Source organism: Vicugna pacos, chromosome 23, assembly GCF_048564905.1.
Source record: "Vicugna pacos chromosome 23, VicPac4, whole genome shotgun sequence".
Lineage (NCBI taxonomy): Eukaryota > Metazoa > Chordata > Mammalia > Artiodactyla > Camelidae > Vicugna > Vicugna pacos.
In genome coordinates this window covers 6,847,609-6,867,364 of record NC_133009.1, presented here as the reverse complement: position 1 = coordinate 6,867,364, position 19,756 = coordinate 6,847,609, and the positions used below count along the sequence as shown (strand labels likewise).

General features: G+C 50.6%; 1 protein-coding gene across 3 annotated transcripts in view; it reads left to right on the top strand.

Moving 5' to 3' along the window:
* ATP2B4 (ATPase plasma membrane Ca2+ transporting 4) overlaps positions 1-19,756 on the top strand; it is a 95,834-nt gene that overhangs the window by 64,961 nt on the left and 11,117 nt on the right. For all 3 annotated transcript variants that reach the window (XM_006218482.4, XM_015251345.3, XM_006218483.4), the window contains exons 9-20: positions 1,029-1,243; positions 1,579-1,821; positions 2,351-2,592; positions 3,543-3,771; positions 6,152-6,331; positions 7,017-7,104; positions 7,742-7,848; positions 12,635-12,826; positions 13,937-14,150; positions 14,753-14,964; positions 15,924-16,031; positions 17,988-18,164. In XM_006218482.4, coding sequence (XP_006218544.1) covers positions 1,029-1,243; positions 1,579-1,821; positions 2,351-2,592; positions 3,543-3,771; positions 6,152-6,331; positions 7,017-7,104; positions 7,742-7,848; positions 12,635-12,826; positions 13,937-14,150; positions 14,753-14,964; positions 15,924-16,031; positions 17,988-18,164 — 2,207 coding nt within the window. The remainder of the gene's footprint in view (positions 1-1,028; positions 1,244-1,578; positions 1,822-2,350; positions 2,593-3,542; positions 3,772-6,151; positions 6,332-7,016; positions 7,105-7,741; positions 7,849-12,634; positions 12,827-13,936; positions 14,151-14,752; positions 14,965-15,923; positions 16,032-17,987; positions 18,165-19,756) is intronic.

Genomic DNA, 19,756 nt, shown 5'->3' with positions numbered 1-19,756 from the left:
CATTGGACCCTTGGGAAAAGCAGGCAGAACTCAGCGTATGGTTTGAATCAGAGCCCTTCCCAGGTATTGTGCCACAGGCAGGGACAGGTGCCCAAACACCCATCCCCTCAGCACTCCGAGCAGCCAGGCAGCAACCGAGGCCGTCGGAGCCCCTGGGCCAGTTGTTTCTGACCGTGAGCAGATTCTTCCATTTTAGGATGTGTAGGGTGACCAGCTCTCCCGGTTCGCTTGGGAACTTTCTTGGTGTTAGCACTGAAAGTCTTGCTTCCCAGGAAATCGCTCAGTCTCAGGCAAACCAGGATGGCTGGTCCCCCTCCAGTGTACCATATCTAACCCTCTCCGTGCCCTAGTTTCCTTGTGAAAGAGGTTGATAATAGTAACTTATCTCACAGGGTTGTTATGAGGATTTGAAGTCCTTGCCTGACTCGTAGGAACCACTATATTGATACTTGCTTGCTATTGTTGTCTTCTGTCTGTACCATATCAGGAGGGAGGTTGGGAAGCACCGGTCTAAGAGTTAGTGGTGTAGGTGATGTGCTAACACCACAGGGGCATCGCTGGAAACAGGTCATGAATTGCCTGACGCTCTCCAGGCTGCGAGGGGAGAAGCCCAAATTGACAGACTACTAGGAACAGGCAAAGACAGGCACTACATCATGATTTGTGGGAAGAAGGTAGGCCTGAGATAGAATCATAGAATGATGCTTTAGAAAACTAGACCAACCCCTTTATTTATGAATGAGGAAATAGACTGGGTTGGGGGCGGGGTTCAAAGCCCAGTCCAAAGCCACGAGTCGAGTTGGTGCAGTACTGAGACTAGAACCCAGTCTTTAGAGTGCAAAGTCATGTCTTTTCCCCTCTCTGTAATGTACAAGCAGCAGAGGATGGATCGGCGCTTTTGGTGTGACTTCCTGGAGATGGTCGTTTTAAAACTTCATAGCAAAAGCTTCAATGTATGCCAGGCCATCTCTGGCTAGGGCCCTAGGCATACCCTTGAGCCTGGACTCATGTGCCTTGTCCCCGGGCAGGTCTGATCATGTCTGCAATCACAGTGATCATCCTGATTCTGTACTTTGTGATCGACAACTTTGTGATACATCGCAGACCGTGGCTAGCTGAGTGTACCGCCATCTACGTCCAGTATTTCGTCAAGTTCTTCATCATTGGCATCACTGTGCTGGTGGTGGCTGTGCCAGAGGGGCTGCCGCTGGCCGTCACCATTTCACTGGCTTACTCTGTGAAGGTGAGACTGGAACTCTCTTCCTGTAGGACAGAGACCGGAGGGGGAGGGTGCCGTGTAACCTCTGGTAAAAGGATGGGCCACTCTGTCTTCACAAAGTCTGAGTGGTGTCTCCCAAGAGCAGAAGCCACTGACACTATGGAAGGACCATCTTGATCAGTTGCGTCAGTGTTTAACCCAGGAGAATCTTCAGAGGAGTCACAAAAACGGCATCGTGCATTTTTGTGCAGGACAAGACGATGAAGTGTGGAGAGCTGTTAACTAGGAGACGGCCTTTGACCTGTATTTGGGAGCGCTCGTTTGGTCCCCTCTCAAGACTTTTCCCTTCTCCCCTGTAGAAAATGATGAAAGACAATAACCTGGTGCGGCACTTGGATGCTTGTGAGACCATGGGCAACGCCACGGCCATTTGCTCTGACAAGACAGGCACGCTGACCATGAACCGCATGACTGTGGTGCAGGCTTATATCGGAGATACCCGTTACCATCAGATCCCAAGCCCCGACGTCCTCGTGCCCAAGGTGCTGGACCTCATTGTCAATGGCATTTCTATCAACAGTGCCTATACCTCCAAGATTCTGGTGAGCTCTTCCTTTGCCAGGACACTTAAAGCGGGTGGTTGGAGGGAACCACTGCTTTTCTCTTGTTTGTTCGACCTGAATTGCCATCCCACATCCCATTTCCCGCTCCTCAGTGAACACGTTTGGGGTGAGACTAGGGAATAATGCACGGGAGTAGATGCGGTGGCGTGAGGCGGGTGGGACTCCACGGCTGTGACATGCCCTGCGGTCACCATGTAAAGGCAGTATCTCGAAAGAGACCTCATGCTGGTAGCAGAATTGGGCTTATCGGGAGTAAACTACTCAGTTTCCGGAAACTAAGAGAGAGTGTTAGAATAAAACCCCCATACAGGGTGAGACACCAGCACTGCCCCGGGGCGACGAAAAACCCGAAGCCCCAGGTGGCTCAGGGACCACAGTCACCACTGACCACTGTCCACCCACCCCACGGACTCTGGACAGAGGTGAAAGCTCTGTGGGGAAGTCCTCTCCTTCCTAAGTTCCCTTCTGTCCGGGGCATCTTCAGTAGTCCCACGTTTTTCCCTCCCAGCCTCCGGAGAAGGAGGGGGGCCTGCCGCGGCAGGTGGGCAACAAGACGGAGTGCGCGCTGCTGGGCTTTGTCACGGACCTGAAGCAGGACTACCACGCGGTGCGCAGCGAGGTGCCCGAGGAGAAGCTGTACAAGGTGTACACCTTCAACTCGGTGCGCAAGTCCATGAGCACCGTCATCCAGAAGCCCGGCGGCGGCTTCCGCATGTACAGCAAGGGCGCATCTGAGATCATCTTGCGCAAGTGAGTGCCCCTCCCTGCACTTCTCCTGCCCTTCAGGATCCTGCCCGCAGGAAGGTCTGGGTTCCGTGCTCTCCGCTGCATCCACGTGCGTGACGAGCGAGCCCTTCTTCGAGGTGGCGGCACCGTGACTGACGACAGGCATTGTCCTTAAGTACCTCGGGTGGTTCCTGGTACTTTCCACAGCTCAGCGAGGTAGATGCGGTCATTACCCCTGTTTTAGAGATGAGAAAACAGACGTGCAGGGAAGCCGAGTAACTTGCTCGAGGTGATACAGCTAATAGAGGCACAGCCAGGATGCAGACCGAGGCCACCCAAGCTTCCCTTTCCTCCTCTGGAAAGAGAGGACCCGCCCATCTCACAGGGTCGGGCTGATTAAATGACCCAGTGTACGTAAGATGCCTTGCACACAGCAGGTACTAGAGATGTTAGTTCTGTGTTCCCTGTTCATTCTCAGTTCTCATCACAGGCAGTTGCATAACTTAAAGTGGTTAGACTCTCCACAGGTCATTAAAAGTTGGCCTACGTGGATACAGGGCCAGCAGCTGAAAACCAGTGCCCCAGCTCAGTGTTGGCCGCCTTCTTTCAGTCAACGCATTCTTGCTGAGCACACCCCACGCACTGAGCCCTCTAGACGCTGGGGATTGGGAAAGTCTCTCTACCTTTGGGAAGTTGAAAAGAGGAGGTGATCCACAAAGCACCTTCTTGGTGTTGCGTGCACGTGCGAGGAGGGACAGATGACATGGGAGAATCACATGCTCTGCCTGCCTTATCCACCTACTGGCCGCCCCACCTTGGAAAAAGGGACTCAGCTTTGGGTGATGGATGGAGATCTGTGACGACGAAACAGTATCTTTGGAAGTGATGCAGAATTCCCAGAACGTCTGTAAATGACTGTGGGGGCGCAGTGGGTGGGGAGGGGGATGCTGCTTTCTGACTGTGTGCCTCCCCAGGTGTAACCGCATCCTGGACAAGAAAGGGGAAGCAGTGCCGTTCAAGAGTAAGGACCGAGATGAGATGATACGCACTGTCATTGAGCCCATGGCCTCCGAGGGACTCCGGACGATCTGCATAGCTTACCGGGATTTCAGCGTAGAGCCCCTGTGGGACAACGAGGCCGAAATCCTCACTGAGCTGACCTGTATCGCAGTGGTGGGCATTGAGGACCCCGTGCGCCCGGAGGTGAGGCTTTGGCTGGGAAAAGGGCTAGGAGACGGGAATGGAAGTCTCCCAGTGGCCCTTGGCCCACGTGCGGGCCCACTGGGACCTAATGAGACGCCACCTCGAAGTCACAGGAACTGGGGTACTAGTTTCTGTTTGTGACTTGACTTCCCTAAGTTTCCTGACTGCTTCTCATTTACAGGGATGGATGTCCCCGTGCTTCCGGCTTCACAGAGCTGCTGTGGAGCACTGGCCTCATAGAGAGTGGCATTCCTATGGTGAATGCTGTCTGGGGGTGAGAAGCGTAGGCTTCGCTGGGCTCATTGTTTGGCGATCAGGAACAGGCAGGTCGGCCAGGCTATTGCGCTTACACCAGAACTTGACACAGCGTTGCAAACTGACTATTTCAAATTTAAAAAAAAAAAAAAAGAATGGGCAGGAGGCAGAACTAACTGGGACACCACCTTTGTCTCTAGCCACCTTTTTCCTTTTTTTTAGTTGAAATACAGTTGCTATACAGTATTACAAAGTTACAGGTATACAGTACAGTGATTCACAATTTTTAAAGGTTATACTCCGTTTACAGTTACTATAAAATACTGGCTTTATTCCCCACACTGTACAATACATCCTTGTAGCTTATTTTATGCCTGAGAGTTTGTACCTCTCACTCCCCTGCCCCTCCCCCTCCCCTCCCCCTCCCCCTCCCCTTCCCCTCCCCCTCCCCCTTCCCCCCCACTGGTAAACACTAGTTTGTTCTCTGTATCTGTGAGTCTGCTTCTTTATTTGTTGTATTTTTTAGATTCCACACAGAAGTGATGTTGGACAGTATGTGTCTTTCTCCGTCTGTTTATTTCACTTAGCACAATGCCCTCCCAGCCCATCCATGTTGCTGCATATGGCAAACCTTTGTTCATTTTTATGACTGCATGGTATTCCGTTGCATAAGTATACCACGTCTTCTTTATCCAGTCGTCTGTTGGTGGACACTTAGGCTGCTTCCACATCTTGGCAGTTGTAAAGAACGCTGCTGTGAACATTGGGGTGCATGTATCTTTTTTAATGGGTGGGGTTTTGGGTTTGTTTCTTTGTTTTTGGATACATACCCAGGCGTGGAATTGCTGCCTCATATGGTAGTTCTGTCTTAAGTTTTTTGAGAACCTCCGTATTGTTTCCCACAGTGGCTGCACCAACTTACATCCCCAGCTGGACCGTCCGAGGGTTCCCTTTTCTCCACGTTCTTGCCGACATCTGTTACTTGTGTTCTTTTTGGTGATGGCCATTCTGACAGGTGTGAGGGGATCGCTCCTCGTGGTTCTGATTTGCACGTCTCTGCTGATGCGTGATGTTGAGCATCTTTTCGTGTGCCTGTTGGCCGTCGGCCTTTCCTCTTTAGAAAAATGTCTGACCAGTTCTTCTGCCCGTTTTTCAGTCAGAATTTTGTTGTTGTTGTTGGGGTTTTCGTTTGTTGTTTGTTTGTTTTTGGCTTTTTATTTTGGGGGGTAGGTGACATTGTTAGGTTTTTGGGTTTGAGTTGTTTGCGTGGTTTATACGTTGGATGTTAGTCCCTTATCAGTCACATCATTTGCAAATACTTTCTCCCGTTCAGTAGGTTGTCTTTTCTTCTGTCAGTAGTTTCCTTTCCCGCAAAAGCTTCTGAGTTTAATTACACCCATTTGTTTACTTTTGCTTTTATTTCCTTTCCTTTAGGAGGCAGATCCAAAAAGTGATTGCTGGGATTTATGTCAGAGAGTGTTCTGCCTCTGTTTTGTTCTAGGAGTCTTACAGTATCCGGTCTTACATTTAGGTCTTTAATCCATTTTAAGTTAATTTCTAAATATTCTAGACACCTTCTTTCAATCAGCGTATTCGCACGAAGTACCCACCCTCAGGATAGCTGAAGGCTATTTTCAACTCTAGGGCATTGAAAAGTTTCTGCTTCTAAGAAGTTCTGACCAGTGGGCTGTCAGTCGTCACGGCCCAGAGGCATGAGAGGTGTCACGCATTTGGGAAACTTAAAAGAATTGATACGGTTGGAGGATGGGCCAAGGAGGTGGAAGGTGGTAAAAACTTCTGCTAAAAAGGAAAGCGGTGGCAAAATCTCAAAGACCAGACATGCCCTGCTGAGAAATGTGGACTGTAATTGGGAGAGTAAGCTTTTTTCACACCTGACTCTTGAAGCAACTTTCCCCTTCAAGTCATGGTACAAGAAGCCAAATTCAAATGTGAGTATTGTAGGTAGGACAGAAGCGAGGACACCAAGCAATATGAAAAGGACCGGACTTGGGCTGTGCCCGTGGCTCTGCTCCCCAGGTGCCTCTCTCCCGTCCGCAGTGAGGGGACAGCCCAGCCTGAGCATCTTACCAGGCCTCGCCACCCCCACCTCCTCCTCTCCTCTCAGGTACCAGACGCAATTGCCAAATGCAAACGGGCAGGCATCACTGTCAGAATGGTGACGGGTGACAATATCAACACGGCCCGGGCCATCGCCACCAAATGTGGCATTCTGACACCTGGGGACGACTTACTGTGCTTAGAAGGCAAAGAATTCAATCGACTCATCCGCAACGAGAAGGGCGAGGTGGGTGTGGGTTGCGGGGGTCGGGTCCTCGGGATGAGAGAGGGGCGGGTTCTCGTGTGAGGCCTCTGGGACCCGTGGGAGAAAGTGGGTGGCTTTTCAACTAAAATCTCTTCGTAGTGAAACGTCCCTTTTCCCAAAGCTGCTCAGACGGTAAAACTGGAGTTTTCTTTCTTCTCATGATCTGCATTCACAAGCTACCTTTTGAGACACTAACTTCTCATGTCTTTCCATTTTGTTCCATCACGGGATGATTTTGCACTAATTTCCCTCCACCTCAGCCCTCCAGTGTCACTGCCCTGTGACGGACAGTGGCACAGGTTAGGAAGAGGACGTGGTCTGGGTGTGGAGCAGACCAGCACTGCCTGATTTACATAGAAATCAAACCTCAGTCCTCAGGAGGTTTAGCTGCCTGAGCCAGCAGCTGACCCTAAGACATAGGGACTGGCTGCCAGGTCGGGAACTGGGAGGAGAAAGCAGACAAGCAGGGCCTGAATGGTCACACATCAGTGAGCCTGCCTTTGGAGACTGAGCTGGCTGCCTCCTCTCCACTGGAGTCCGGAATAACAGTCCTACACGGGCCGTGGGACGCCAGGTCTCCCAGGAGTTCAGCGTGTGTGGAGAAGTAAGATTTTCCTGGGTGGCTGTTCTGGGCTTGACTGACCCAGGTGTGGTCTCGTGCTGGCAGGTAGAGCAAGAAGAGCTGGACAAAATCTGGCCTCGACTCCGAGTCCTGGCGCGATCTTCCCCCACTGACAAGCATACCCTGGTGAAAGGTGAGGCTGGCTCCCGAGCAGGTGTGGGGGTAGAGGGAGGCAGGCCAGGGCGAGCGCAGGTAAGAACCCTCAGCCAAAGCAGCTGTCCTGTCCTGCACGGGGAGGTCCTAGGAGAGCTTCCCAGCTCGTGGCGGGAGCATTCAGCTTAGCAAACATCTGGGCCCCTGGTTGTAAGGCACATAACACAGTTGCTTTTAAACGCGGTCGTGTCTTGTGGCCGGTAGCGCCGTGAATTGGGCAGCGCGGGTTCAGCTGTTCCAATTTTTGCAAATAAGGAAATTTGAGGCTGAAAAGACCAGTAACTTGCCCACATTGTCCAGCTGGGAAGTGGACGTGGTACCGTGCAACCCCCGGTCTCTGCCTTCGAATCAGCCAGTGCTTTTTGCTCCACATAGCAGCTGCCTTAGGGAACCAGACAGGATACCTGACGAGGCTAAATTTTCTTAGCTTAGAGTGCTACCCGTGAAATAATTTGCTGCTGTTGGGTGACAGTGTAGGACCTCCAGCAAAGGGGAAAAAAGAGTAGAAAGGGAGGTGGTGGCAGGGACCAAAGAGGAAGATTGGAAAAGCGCCTTCCATGGGGGGCAGGCCTCGGACGGCATGTGTGGACTCACTGTGGTGTGTCTGTTTTTCCCAGGCATCATTGACAGCACTGTTGGGGAACAGCGACAGGTGGTGGCTGTCACTGGTGATGGCACGAATGATGGGCCAGCTCTGAAGAAAGCCGATGTTGGCTTTGCCATGGTAAGCAGCTCAGCGTAGTGTCTGTCCAACTGCAGCCTGCCTCCGCCATCAGGAAGCCAGGATAGGCCCCTGGGGACTTGCTGCTTCCTGAACCGAAACGTCACACTGTGTGCTCTTTCCTCTAACTCCATCTCTCCTACCGACCTGGCCAGTGATGCGTAGAATGAGGGACCCATCAGGTATGAAGGCAGGGAAATCATGGCATATCATTGCCCAAGAAAGCAAGACCAGCTGAAACTACCCATGAACATGGTGATGTTGTCTGCCCAGGCACACGATGGAAAATCCATGTTCCATGTGGAAAACATGTGCTTCGTGGTCAGCACTGTTTATTACTCGAGAGGCCGGAAGCATCAGAGTCAACTTGGAAAGTTCACTTAAAATCACATATTCCAAGTTGGAGATCTTGATTCAGCAGCCTCTGGGCTGGATCCCAGAAATGTTTGGGTTTTCTTAACAGGCGCACTTGTTGATTCTGACATTTAGAAGCTCGCGGATTACAAAGTACATCCTCACACTCAAGTAGCTTATGCTTGTAAGCTTTCCATATACGCTGACCTCTTGGTGATTTTTAAGCAGTGGGAGGACATTCAGGACATAACCTGTCTTTAGGGCTCTCTCTTTAACAGCAACAGAAAATTTTTTTATTCCAGGAAATTGCAAGAATATACAGAAGTAGAGAGAATAGTTTGTTGAATCCCTATGCACCTGTCACCCAGCGTCAGACATCAACACTTGGCCAGTCTTGTTTCACTGACACCCCAACACATACCCTCTTCCCCATCTCTAGCTGAATTATTCTGAAGCAAATCCAAGACATTATGTCGTTTCATCCTGTATATGTATCCGGAAGATAAGTATGTATCAGTAAAATATGTCTAAAAGAATCATAGTACTATTATCTCGTAACAAAATTGATTCTTCACTGTCTGTTAGTATCCTATTATTATTTATCCCATTATTAGTCCTATAATAATACGTTATTATTAATCCACAATAGTTAATAATAGGATACTGTCATTAGGTATCTAATCGCTTCATAAATGCTGTTTTTATAGTTTATTTGTCCAAGGCAGAATCCAAATAAGATCCATACAGTGCAGTTGGTTGATATCTCTCTTAAATCTATTATTCTGTAACAGTAGTTCTTGAAGTGTGCGCCTCCTAGCCATACCTGGAAACCTACAGAAATGCAGGTTCTCAGGCCTTACCCCAGATCTGCTGAATCAGAAAGCTTGGAGATGGGGCCCAACCATCTGTGTTTTAACAAGGCTTCTGGGTGATTCTGACACGTCCTAATGTTCGCGAACCACTGATCCTATAGGATCGCCGTGTTGGGGTCCCCAAGACCACCCTTTCCATTTGTGGGCTCACGAGAAGGACTTAGGAGACTCAGCGTATGGCTGTGCTCGTGGCAAGATGCCTCACATCGGTAAAGGAAGAATGCAGTCAGGAGACAGTCACAGGCAGAGCCTGGAATCCTCACGTGGGCTCCCCGAAGCTCCGTCTGCGAGAGTCAGGAAGAGCACGCTCTTCCCCAGCAATGAAAATGCAGCAGCGCATGTGCGATGTTTCTGTCCAGAGGACCCCATCAGAGACCAGAGACTTGGCGCCCAGGGTTTTTATTGGGGTTGGTCACATAGGCACCGTCTGCCTAGCATGTCCTGAGATCCCAGACTCCCAGAAGGAAAGCAAGTTTTTGATGGAAACCAAGGGCACAGTCTAGACACAGTGAATCACTAACTAATTTTCAATTAATTGTGACTGGGAGCATTCCGAGAGCCACGTTCCTAGATGCCAGCCGAGGGCCAGCCTTGCACACAGGCCTTTCTCAGGATAGCAGTCTCAGGCCTGGTATGTGAACTCTTTTCTGCACAGTCCTCTTCCGTTGTTTTCTCCCTAGGTGTTTCATTGTGAAGGAGCTGGGTTGTTTGTCTGCAGAGAATGTCCCACTGCCTGGGTTTTGTTGATTGCATCCCTGTAGTGTCCTTGACCGTGTTCTTTTACCCTTTGTATTTCCTGTAAACTTGTCTGTCTGTAAGCAGTCAGATTCTAGATCCCATCTTCCACTAGGGGCTGCAAAATGACAGTGTTCTGGGTTTCTCTATTTCTGTAAAGAGAAATTTGCCCTCATCAGCTGTTTGGTTACTCCGAGGTTCAGTTCCGACATGAAACACAGGTTAAGTGCTTGATTCTTTTCCTTTATTTACCAGTTTTCAAAATAATGAGTTGATTTTTTAGGATCCTCCAAAGGTAACGAATGAATTGTTGATTTTTTAAAATTCACTAAACTACTGAAAGTTAATAGTCTAATTTTTTTCATGCATTATTATGAGCTCATGGATTTATGTATGCTCGCTGTGTTTCAATCCACTGCCCTTACTGTTGTTTTGATGTGCATGTTGACCCATCACTAGCCCCTTTGGCACTGCTGAGTCCTCTTAGTACCACCTCAGTTGTCTATAACAGCCTTCCTGGTTTCTTGCACGATGAGACGTTCCAGATTCATCGCGCATGTTTCTTGTCCTGGATCTAGAATCATCCGTGTCTCAAAGGAGTTCTGCTTCATTTTAGTGAGAAATGATATTTAGAGAACACAGTCTGAATGTCAAGATGTTCCTTACTTCTGACTGAATTACTGTTTCTAGAACTTTTCTGTCAACAAAGCTAGGAAGTCATATCTTTTATGTCTCTTTTTGCTTTGTGTTTCTTTGTTTTAAGATAGAGATAAAATACTGTGAATTCATATTGGCATTTCCAGTTGAAATTTGGAATTACAGAATTCTAACTTTCTAATTTTATTTATCTTCCCTGATTTGGGGGGTGGGCAGGAGAAGGTAACTAGGTTTATTTGTTTATTGAGGAGGTGCTGGGGATTGAACCCAGGACCTTGTGCATGCTAAGCATGTGCTCTGCCACTTGAGCTATATCCCCCCCCTTATCTTCCCTGATTTTATATTTATCTCTTAAGCTGAGAATTTTGATTCCTAATGGCATTAACATAATTATTTGCATCATCCTGAAATACATGTAATAGTCTCAAAATAGCAATAATAATACAATTACTCTATTTGAAACAGTTGAAGATTTCTCTTGCAGTCCTTTTTCTCTGTAGGTATATCCCACTGGGGAGGTACCATCAAGTTACTGTGTTTTCTAAAAAGTCACTTGGAACGTTTCCCTTTGTGTGGTTGTGCCACCAGCTGGTTATACCAGTTCATGTATATCATGTTTTGTGGTCTTTTTCCCATTTTGGAGATTGCTTACTTAATCCTGCATTTGTTTTATACTTGTGTGAAGTAGTTACATAATTCTAAAGTCAAATGTACAAAACAAGGTCTATTCATAGAAGTCCAGCTTCTATTCCTGTAACTTCCACCCTGTTGCCTCCTTCTGAACCCCACAGGTAACGTCTCTGATTTTTGGTTTAGCCTTCTGTTTGTTTCTTTACAATATAATCAAATGTATAATGTATTCATAGCCTTACTCTCCTGGATAAGTGCTACTTTCCTATATCTATCTATATACACATTATACACTCTTTTTTGCATCTTGCTTATTTTTACTTAACAGCCCAACTTGGATATTATTCCGTAGTAGTATCTCTATAAAGATACTCTTTTTTCTTCCCTTCCTTTCCTTCTTCCTTTCTTTCTTTTTCCCCTCCTTTCTTTTTACAGTGCATGGTACAGCATTGTGTGGATGTATTAGAGAACTCTTTTTTTTAATACTTTTGTTTATTGAATATTTTATTTTTTTATTTTGGGGGGAGATAATTAGGTTTTTTTTTAATTCAAAAAATTTTGGTGGCGGGGAGGTAATTAGGTTTTATTTATTTATCTTTGATGGAGGCACTGGGGATCGAACCCAGGACCTTATGCGTGTTCAGCATGCACTCTACCGCTGAGCTATACCCTCCCCACTATTAGAGAATTTTTGATGGGGTAACTGAATTGTATAGTCTATCAACAGATACTCATTTGTTGAATGGGGCCTGAAAGATAGGTGGGGCTTTAAATAGATGGGGAAAGAGGATGCTCTGGGTTCGGGCAGTAGTGAGCAGAAGTCCGGGCTCTAGATGTGAATGAGAGGGCCAGGGCATTGCGAGTAAGCCGGCAGGCTGTGCGCAGAAAGGTCATGTGAGCGCAGGCTGGAAACGAACCAGAGGTCGCTTGTTGAGGGCTTTGACTACCAGACGAGAAAGCTGATTGTTTTTAAAGCACTGCTTTCAACCGCTGATATGTCTATTCAGAAACTTTTCGTGGTTCCCCAGCGACAGGACTGTGAAGAGGGATGGGACACCTGAACTGTGCTTCCAGACTACTCTGCTTAGAGGAAAAAATGTAGGGTGACTTCAAGGTGTGGGGGAGATAGGGATTTAAATTAGATACTGGCAGTGGCCAAAGAAGGTTTTAAGTTTGGTGGTTGAACAGTTAGGACTTGTTCCCTGCCTTTTATTTTCTAAGGTGGGGGAGTAGGAGGAGGGAAGGGAGAAAGGAGCAGCAAAGATACGTGTAATTCCAGTCTGAGTTCAGGAGCAGGTGGTGGCATCAGGACCCATCCCTCCCTTCCATACAGTGACAGTGACATATTTTCCCTGCATTTTCTTTGGGAGAGAAGACAAGGCAATGGATGGTGGTTTAGGCTGTAGAATTTGTGCGGTCAGTGTGCCCCCTAGTGTTTATGCCGAGTTCTTGGAGGTCACACGATGGAGTCTGGGTTCAGAACATAGCTAAACTCTGCTTTGTCCAGTTACTCACTGTTTTCCTTCCCCTTCTTACCTCAGGGCATCGCAGGCACGGATGTGGCAAAGGAGGCATCAGACATCATCCTAACAGACGACAACTTCACCAGCATCGTGAAGGCCGTGATGTGGGGGCGGAACGTCTACGACAGCATCTCCAAGTTCCTGCAGTTCCAGCTGACTGTCAACGTGGTGGCTGTGATTGTGGCCTTCACTGGGGCCTGTATCACTCAGGTGACGGGAGTGTGGGCTGAGCTAAGACAGGAGGGTTGAGGTGGGGGCTAAGGACCATGGGATGTGGGGTACAGTATTGATACAGGGGAAGAAACGTAGGGCGAGGAGATGGCCGTGTCCCAGGCCTCAGTTGAATCCCTGGGACGTGCCCCGCCAAGTGTGGTCCTTGGCTTAGTGCAGGAAGGAACACAAGAGCGAGCCACAGTTGAATAAAGGTAGATTCATTCAGAGAGATGCGCACTCCATAGACAGAGTGCAGGCTGTTTCAGAAGGCAAGAGAAAGGCCACGAGGTGTGGGGGTTGCGTGCTCAGTCTAAAGTAAAAATAGATCCACACTCCGTAGTCAGAGAGGGGTCCTCTCACTCAGAAGGGGGAGCGGCCGCGAGGTGTGGGGGGCTAGTTTTCATGGGCTTGGTAGCTTCACATGCTAACAAGTGGGAGGATTAGTCCAACTACTTTGGGGCAGGGGCTGGGAATTTCCGAGAACTGGGCCATCACCCACTTTCTGACCTTTTGTGGTCAGCTCGGAACTGTCACGGCGCCTGTGGGCATGCCATTTACCATGTTAATATTTACAATGAGCGTATAACGAAGCTCAAGGTCTATTGGGGGTCAAATCTCCCGCCCTCTTGGGCCTCAGGGCTGCTGGGAGTTGAGCCTTCCTCCGTCTTGGTGCTCATTGCCGGGCCGTTCTTTACATGGCCGCGCCGTGCCCCTTCCCTTCTGCCTCAGCAGGTTGACTGAGGCGCAAGGACCAGCGCTGCCGCAGTGGTGCGGGGGCAGGAGTCAGCCCTGCTCGGGCTCCCTCTGCTCGTGTGGGATGGTGACGATAAGTCTACCATTTAGCACCTACAGGTTAGCCAGCACAAGGGGCACGGAGCTGTACTGTCTCTGTTCTTCAGAAACAACCTTGCAAAGTAGGAATTATCCCCACTTTACAGGGGGAGAACCCAAGGCTCAGAGAGGTTAAATAAGTTTCTCAGTGTCACTCAGCTAATAAAAGGTGGCTGGCAGGAGGTGGGCCATTTCAAGGGCAACGATGTGTCTGGTGAGTGAGGAGGGGGCTGACTTCCAAGGGAAGCTAAGAGGGCTGGTGCTTCTTCCCACCAGGACTCCCCTTTGAAAGCCGTGCAGATGCTGTGGGTTAATCTCATCATGGACACTTTCGCCTCGTTGGCCCTGGCCACCGAGCCCCCTACGGATTCCCTGCTGAAGCGTCGCCCCTACGGCCGGAACAAGCCACTGATCTCACGCACTATGATGAAGAACATTTTGGGCCACGCAGTCTATCAGCTCACTGTCATCTTCTTCCTCGTCTTCGCTGGTGAGCTGAGGGCGGGGAGGGGTCGGGGGCGGCAGCCGGAGTGTTAGATGCAGATGGGGACAGAGTGACCCGAGGAGAGAAAGCAGCATGAGACGGGGGAGTAACCGCAGCTTCGCTTGCTGCGCGCATCCTCGGTTCCCGCCGCGTGGTACACTCTGCAGTTTTACGTTCTCCTCTTAAGGATCTCACAAGGGGGGCTTTGTGATACTGTTTTTTTTTTTTTTTTAGATCATAAAACTGAAGGTGAGGTCACATCATGAGTAAATAGTGGTACTAAGATTCAAATCTTTGTCTGCCTGACTCTAGGGCCCCTACTTCTGCCGCCATGGGCAGCAGTTAGCCCTGCTAGGGCTCCATCTGCTCGTGTGGAATGGCAATAATTTACCTACCATTTAGCGTTTCAGTGGAGCAAGCAGAGAGAGAGCTCCAGATATGTGAGACCAGGACTAACACTGAAACTACTGGGCAACTGTTGTAGCTCAGATACTGACCCGCTAGCATGGACCCCAGCCCTAAGCCCCAGTGAGGTCGGCGTGCTCTGACTCAACCTGAGCCCTCACTGAGAGCTGCTTATCCTCCAGCATGTCCCTTCTCCCAACTAGGTGAGAAGTTTTTTGACATCGATAGTGGGAGGTTGGCACCCCTCCATTCACCTCCCAGCCAGCACTATACCATCGTCTTCAACACCTTCGTGCTGATGCAACTCTTCAATGAAATCAACTCCCGCAAGATCCACGGAGAGAGGAATGTCTTTTCAGGCATCTTCCACAACCTCATCTTCTGCTCTGTTGTCTTGGGCACATTTGTCAGCCAGGTGAGAGTCTGGCTGCATTTGAGCTAGTGGGTCTGGGATGGTCCAGGCTGGATGCTGGGAGCCAGGATTCCCTAAGTGCCCAGGAAAAAGAGTAGGGGGGGAAGGGGGACTCGGGCTGTGGTTTGAACATGTTCCCGATTGGCTTCCATCTGTACATTGTTCTAGAATTGGACCCTGCTGTGCCAAGTGCTCCAGTGCAAGGCAGCATGTTGGTAGAAAATAAAATAAGACTCACAGAATCCTTTCATTATCTTTCTAAAAGAGGAATGTCATGCAGTGACCAGGAGGAAGGTCACGGTCTTCTAAACCCTTTCCATGTTTTCCTGCCAGCATACTTGAAACATATGTGCACGTGCTGCGAGGATCCTCTCCCTGCCCCTGCCCTTTTGTTTTGAAAGGGCTTCATGATAGAAAATGCTACACAAGAAGAGATGGGATGGTGCGCGGGTGGTTGACAGATAAGCCTGGCCTGCACTCCTCCTGTGGGAACTGGGATCAAGGACGTGGCTGCCCCGGTAGTGAAAGGCTCGAGCCCCTTCCTTGTCCCTGTCGCCAGGGCATCTGCCGATTCAAGAGAGTTTGACAGAAGAGCTCCTGCCTCACCCCTCGGCGGGGTGACCCCTGATTGGCCCCCCTCCTAAATTCCTCTTCTCCATCACTGTCCCTTGTCTTTGTCACCCACTGGCTGCAGTCACAAGAAGCCCCCAGCCCTTGCATTAATAATGTTCATAGTAACTGGTCTGTTGCCCCATCAGAGTGCTCTGTTGGGACTGTGTGTGTCTGTCTTGCCTCCTCCCCACCTGGATCTCCTCTTTCTCCTTCCCCAACAAGCAGACCAGGGTTTTGCACCACGGGGATCCTGGGCCAGGGAGCTAGCGTGGCGTTGGTGGCCCTGACTGGAGGGCTGGCTCGCTGTCACTCACCTCCCTGATGCTGGGCTGCCTCCTCCTCTGTTCTAGATTCTCATTGTGGAATTCGGGGGGAAGCCCTTCAGCTGTACGAAGCTCACCCTGTCCCAGTGGCTCTGGTGTCTCTTCATCGGCATCGGAGAGCTGCTGTGGGCCCAGGTGAGTGCGCGCACGCGCTCCCTGCGCGCTCACACGGCCAGCGGACCTCCTCTCCTCTCCGTGAGACGGAACAAGCAGCCGTGGAGACTTGCGGCCCCTCGCTTCGTGCTCTCCTTCCTTCTCCTCTCCACCACCCAGCAATCGAGTTCTCTCCATCTCGTAGGACCCCGAAGTGGGAATGATCAGTACCCACCACTTCAGAGGCTCTGATCTCTTCCCTAATCCTGCCTGGGGACAGGCAAATCCCTTAGCTTCTCTGAGATGGCAGTGGAAATTTTCAGTGGAATTTTGCTTAAAAAAAGAGAAGTCAAGGGTCTTAGAAGTAGAAAGCATATGTCTTTCATGAAGCCACAGTCTGGCCGTGGGCCGCCGGGCTGTCATAGTTTAGGGCTCTGTTGCTACGTCGGTTTCTCACCGTAGCCTTATCTGGGATGGATGCCTGACTGTCACCTAAGAGAAATCCAGACTCACAAGAGCTCTGGAGAAGCAGGATGGCATATGGTTCAAAGCACGGACTTTGGAACTGACTGCTTGGTTTGAATCCCAGTTCTCCTTTTTACACGTTGAGTCACGCTGAGCAAGTTTCTTAACAGCTCCGCCTCCATGTCCTCAACTTAGGATCGCAGGGTCGTTGTCAGTCACTGTTAATCAGCAAAGTAGTTTCGATACAGAAATGCCTTAGAACAATGTCTAGTTCTCTGTAAGCATTCAGTAAGTGGTAGCTCTTAGTATTATAATCATGTGATCAGCTTTGGCGAGAGTTTCATTCCTTCCCTAGTAACACCTTGCAAGTCTCCCTCATCCTCAGCGCTGGCCTGGGCTGTGTCTCTGCTTTGCGGACCCCACGTCTCTGCTCACTGGGGCCCAGCTGGGCAATGGAGGCTTTGCTCTAACTGGCCCCAAAGGTCCCCCCCAGGACTGCAGGCTTTCCCCACAGACCCGTTAGTTGTGTCTTTCATGCCTCCTGGATGCCTCCATCATCAGCCCCATCCCGGTTCCTGACGGAAGTCCCTCCACCCTGTTCTGTTTGCTGAAGGTTGCTTACCACTGGGTCCCCAGAGCACGTCTACACTTGGGTGAACTTTGGTTGTTTCTCTACTGTTGGGAACGCTGATCTCTAGGTCTAGTCTCACATGTGGCCATGTGGCCTTGACGCCCGCTAACAACTTCCTTCTGCATCACAACTGCTCCTTCCAACATCCAAAAGCAGAATTCTGGCATTCTTTCTCTTTCCAAGCACTTGGCTCCATACTAGACCGCTCATACAGTCCGTCCCTCCCACCCGCCCCGCCTACTCCTCATCCTGTCCATGAGGGAGAACTGAGTGACTTACTTTGAATTGCAAGCCCGACCTACTGCACCACGTCTTCTGATAAGACTTGTCCGTCCCTTCGTCCAGGGGCTGTCCCACCCACTTCCTCACCCCAGGCCCAAGAAGACATTTAGTATCCCCTCGCTATAGCTTCATAAAACAGGAGTGACTTCGCACATGGTAAGTAAGAAGAGGGTCACTCCCCTTCACCACCCTGCTTTTCCTCCTGGCTGTACACGTGCACTGTGACCATCCTGTCCCCAGACTTGTTTCCTCCCAGGCCCTTGTCTCTGTCCCTTCCTGCTCTGTACCAGGCTTTATGGTCCTACTTCTCTTAAGAGACAGATGGCAAAATGAAAAGAAGATCTGAGCCAGAAGGAGGAGAATGAAGTCTATAACAAGGCAGATGGCTGGTCTAATGCTAGACTGTGAGTTCTCTCTTCTGTGTCTACAGAAAGCCTTCCTCAGGGCCTGACAGCTGGTAGGCACTTGGCAAATGCTTGCCTGAATTGGTTGGCACCCTCCTCACTGCTCCCGCAGTGGCGAGGGTGATAGGACAGAGAGTGACCTACGCAAGGGCCTGACCCACGTCAGCGAGCGCCAGCTCTTCCCACCCTGAGTCTGGTGTCTCCCCTTTTCCTCAGATCGTCTCCACGATACCTACCCAATCCCTGAAGTTCCTGAAGGAAGCTGGGCATGGCACCACCAAAGAGGAGATCACCAAGGATGCTGAGGGGCTGGATGAGATTGACCATGCGGAGATGGAGCTACGCCGAGGCCAGATCCTCTGGTTCCGGGGCCTGAACCGCATCCAGACTCAGGTACTCCTCACCTGTCCTCGCCCTGTCTCTTTCGGGAGGTGTTAGGAGGGCAGCAGTTCTTGGTGGCCAGCGTCTCTCCCCTTCCCTTGCTTTGGGCCAGACAGAGGGGCGTAGAGGTACGGGCTCCTTCAAGAGGAGAGTAATCATAGCGCCTAGAGCACAGGACGCTTAACGGTAGCGTGGTCCCTTAGCTTTGGGCTCGTCTAAAGCCCACTTCCCACCGTCCATCGGGTGGGCAGGCTTCCTGCATAAGGTCTCCTGCAAGCGCTAAGCCCAGCCTCAGGGCGGAAGATGTTCAGGGTCTTTCCCGACCCTTCGGGGGAAGGCTTTAGACGGTGTCTCTCAGCCAGCATCCCCAGCTGACATTTGATGTGCATCCTCAAGCTGCGGCTAGGGTGACGTAGCTGTTATCTGGAGGCATCTTTGTAAAAGACACTCACTCTCTTGTGTCTTCCCCACTCAAAACTGGAGGCCGTGGTGGGGAATCCGATGGATAAGTGCGTATAAATGACAGTGGTCTTCCAGTGCCTGAGTATCTTTTACAGGATTCAGCCTTGCTTCCCAGAAAGGAAGAAGCTGTCATTTCCTCAAGCCTCTCCCCTTTTTGCAGTTTCTGAAATGACACAGAAACTGCTCCTGCTGCCCTTGAGCCCCCTGCATGTGGCACCACAGGGACCCCCCGCCCCACCTTCCACGCAGCGACTGCAACACCCTCTCCCGGGTGAAGGGGCCGGGCGGGCGCTGATAATGCCGACACTCACCCACTCACCTCGACTGCGTTAGTCCTGGGATGTCCCGTCTCCAGAAAGTGGAACCCCCAAGTTGTCAAGGGCGCTCTCCAGAGAACAGGTCTGTTCCTCTCTGGAGATCCCAGAAGTAAACTCCACTCTCTCAAGTCGGCCTTGCCGAGGGTTTTGAACATTCCCTCGTCGAGCCCACCGCTTCCCAGGGAAGAGAGCTGACATGCATAGTCCGAACACAGCGGCCCCCACGTACCCGCGGCGCGGCCTCCCTTGGCTTCCGTGACCCACGGTCAACCGCAGTCTGAAGGTACTAAGTGAAAACTTCCAGAAACCAGTAACTCACCAGTTTTCTGAGTAACTGATGGACTCTCACGCCTCCCCACTCTGCCCTGCCCCGTCATTCCCACTGCCTACCGCACCCTCGCTGTGTAAGCTGCCTGCCCCTTAGTCCAGGGAAAAACATAGGAGACACAGGGTTCAGAGCTACCCGCAGCATCATGCATCCACCAGGGGTCTTGGACCGGCTCCCCCCCGGAGAAGGGGAGATGACTGTCCCAGCGAGGGATCTGTAGACAAGACAACAGACGGAAGTGGGAAAGCGGGTGCTGGAGCCCCTTGCCCTCTCTTGAGTTCCTCCTACCAGAGAGGGCCATCCCTATGGGACCTCAGAGCCTGGCCAGAGTTTCCACACCTCCCCCCACGCCCCCGCCCACCGCCCAGGCTGCTGAGTCCGTCACAAGCGAAGGCCTCACTGCGCAGAATACTTGGCGCCTTAGGGCCTTCCTTTAGGTCTGCTCTTTTCGAAATAACCTGTCTGCTTTTCTCCCCCTCAGGATCATCTGCCTCCTC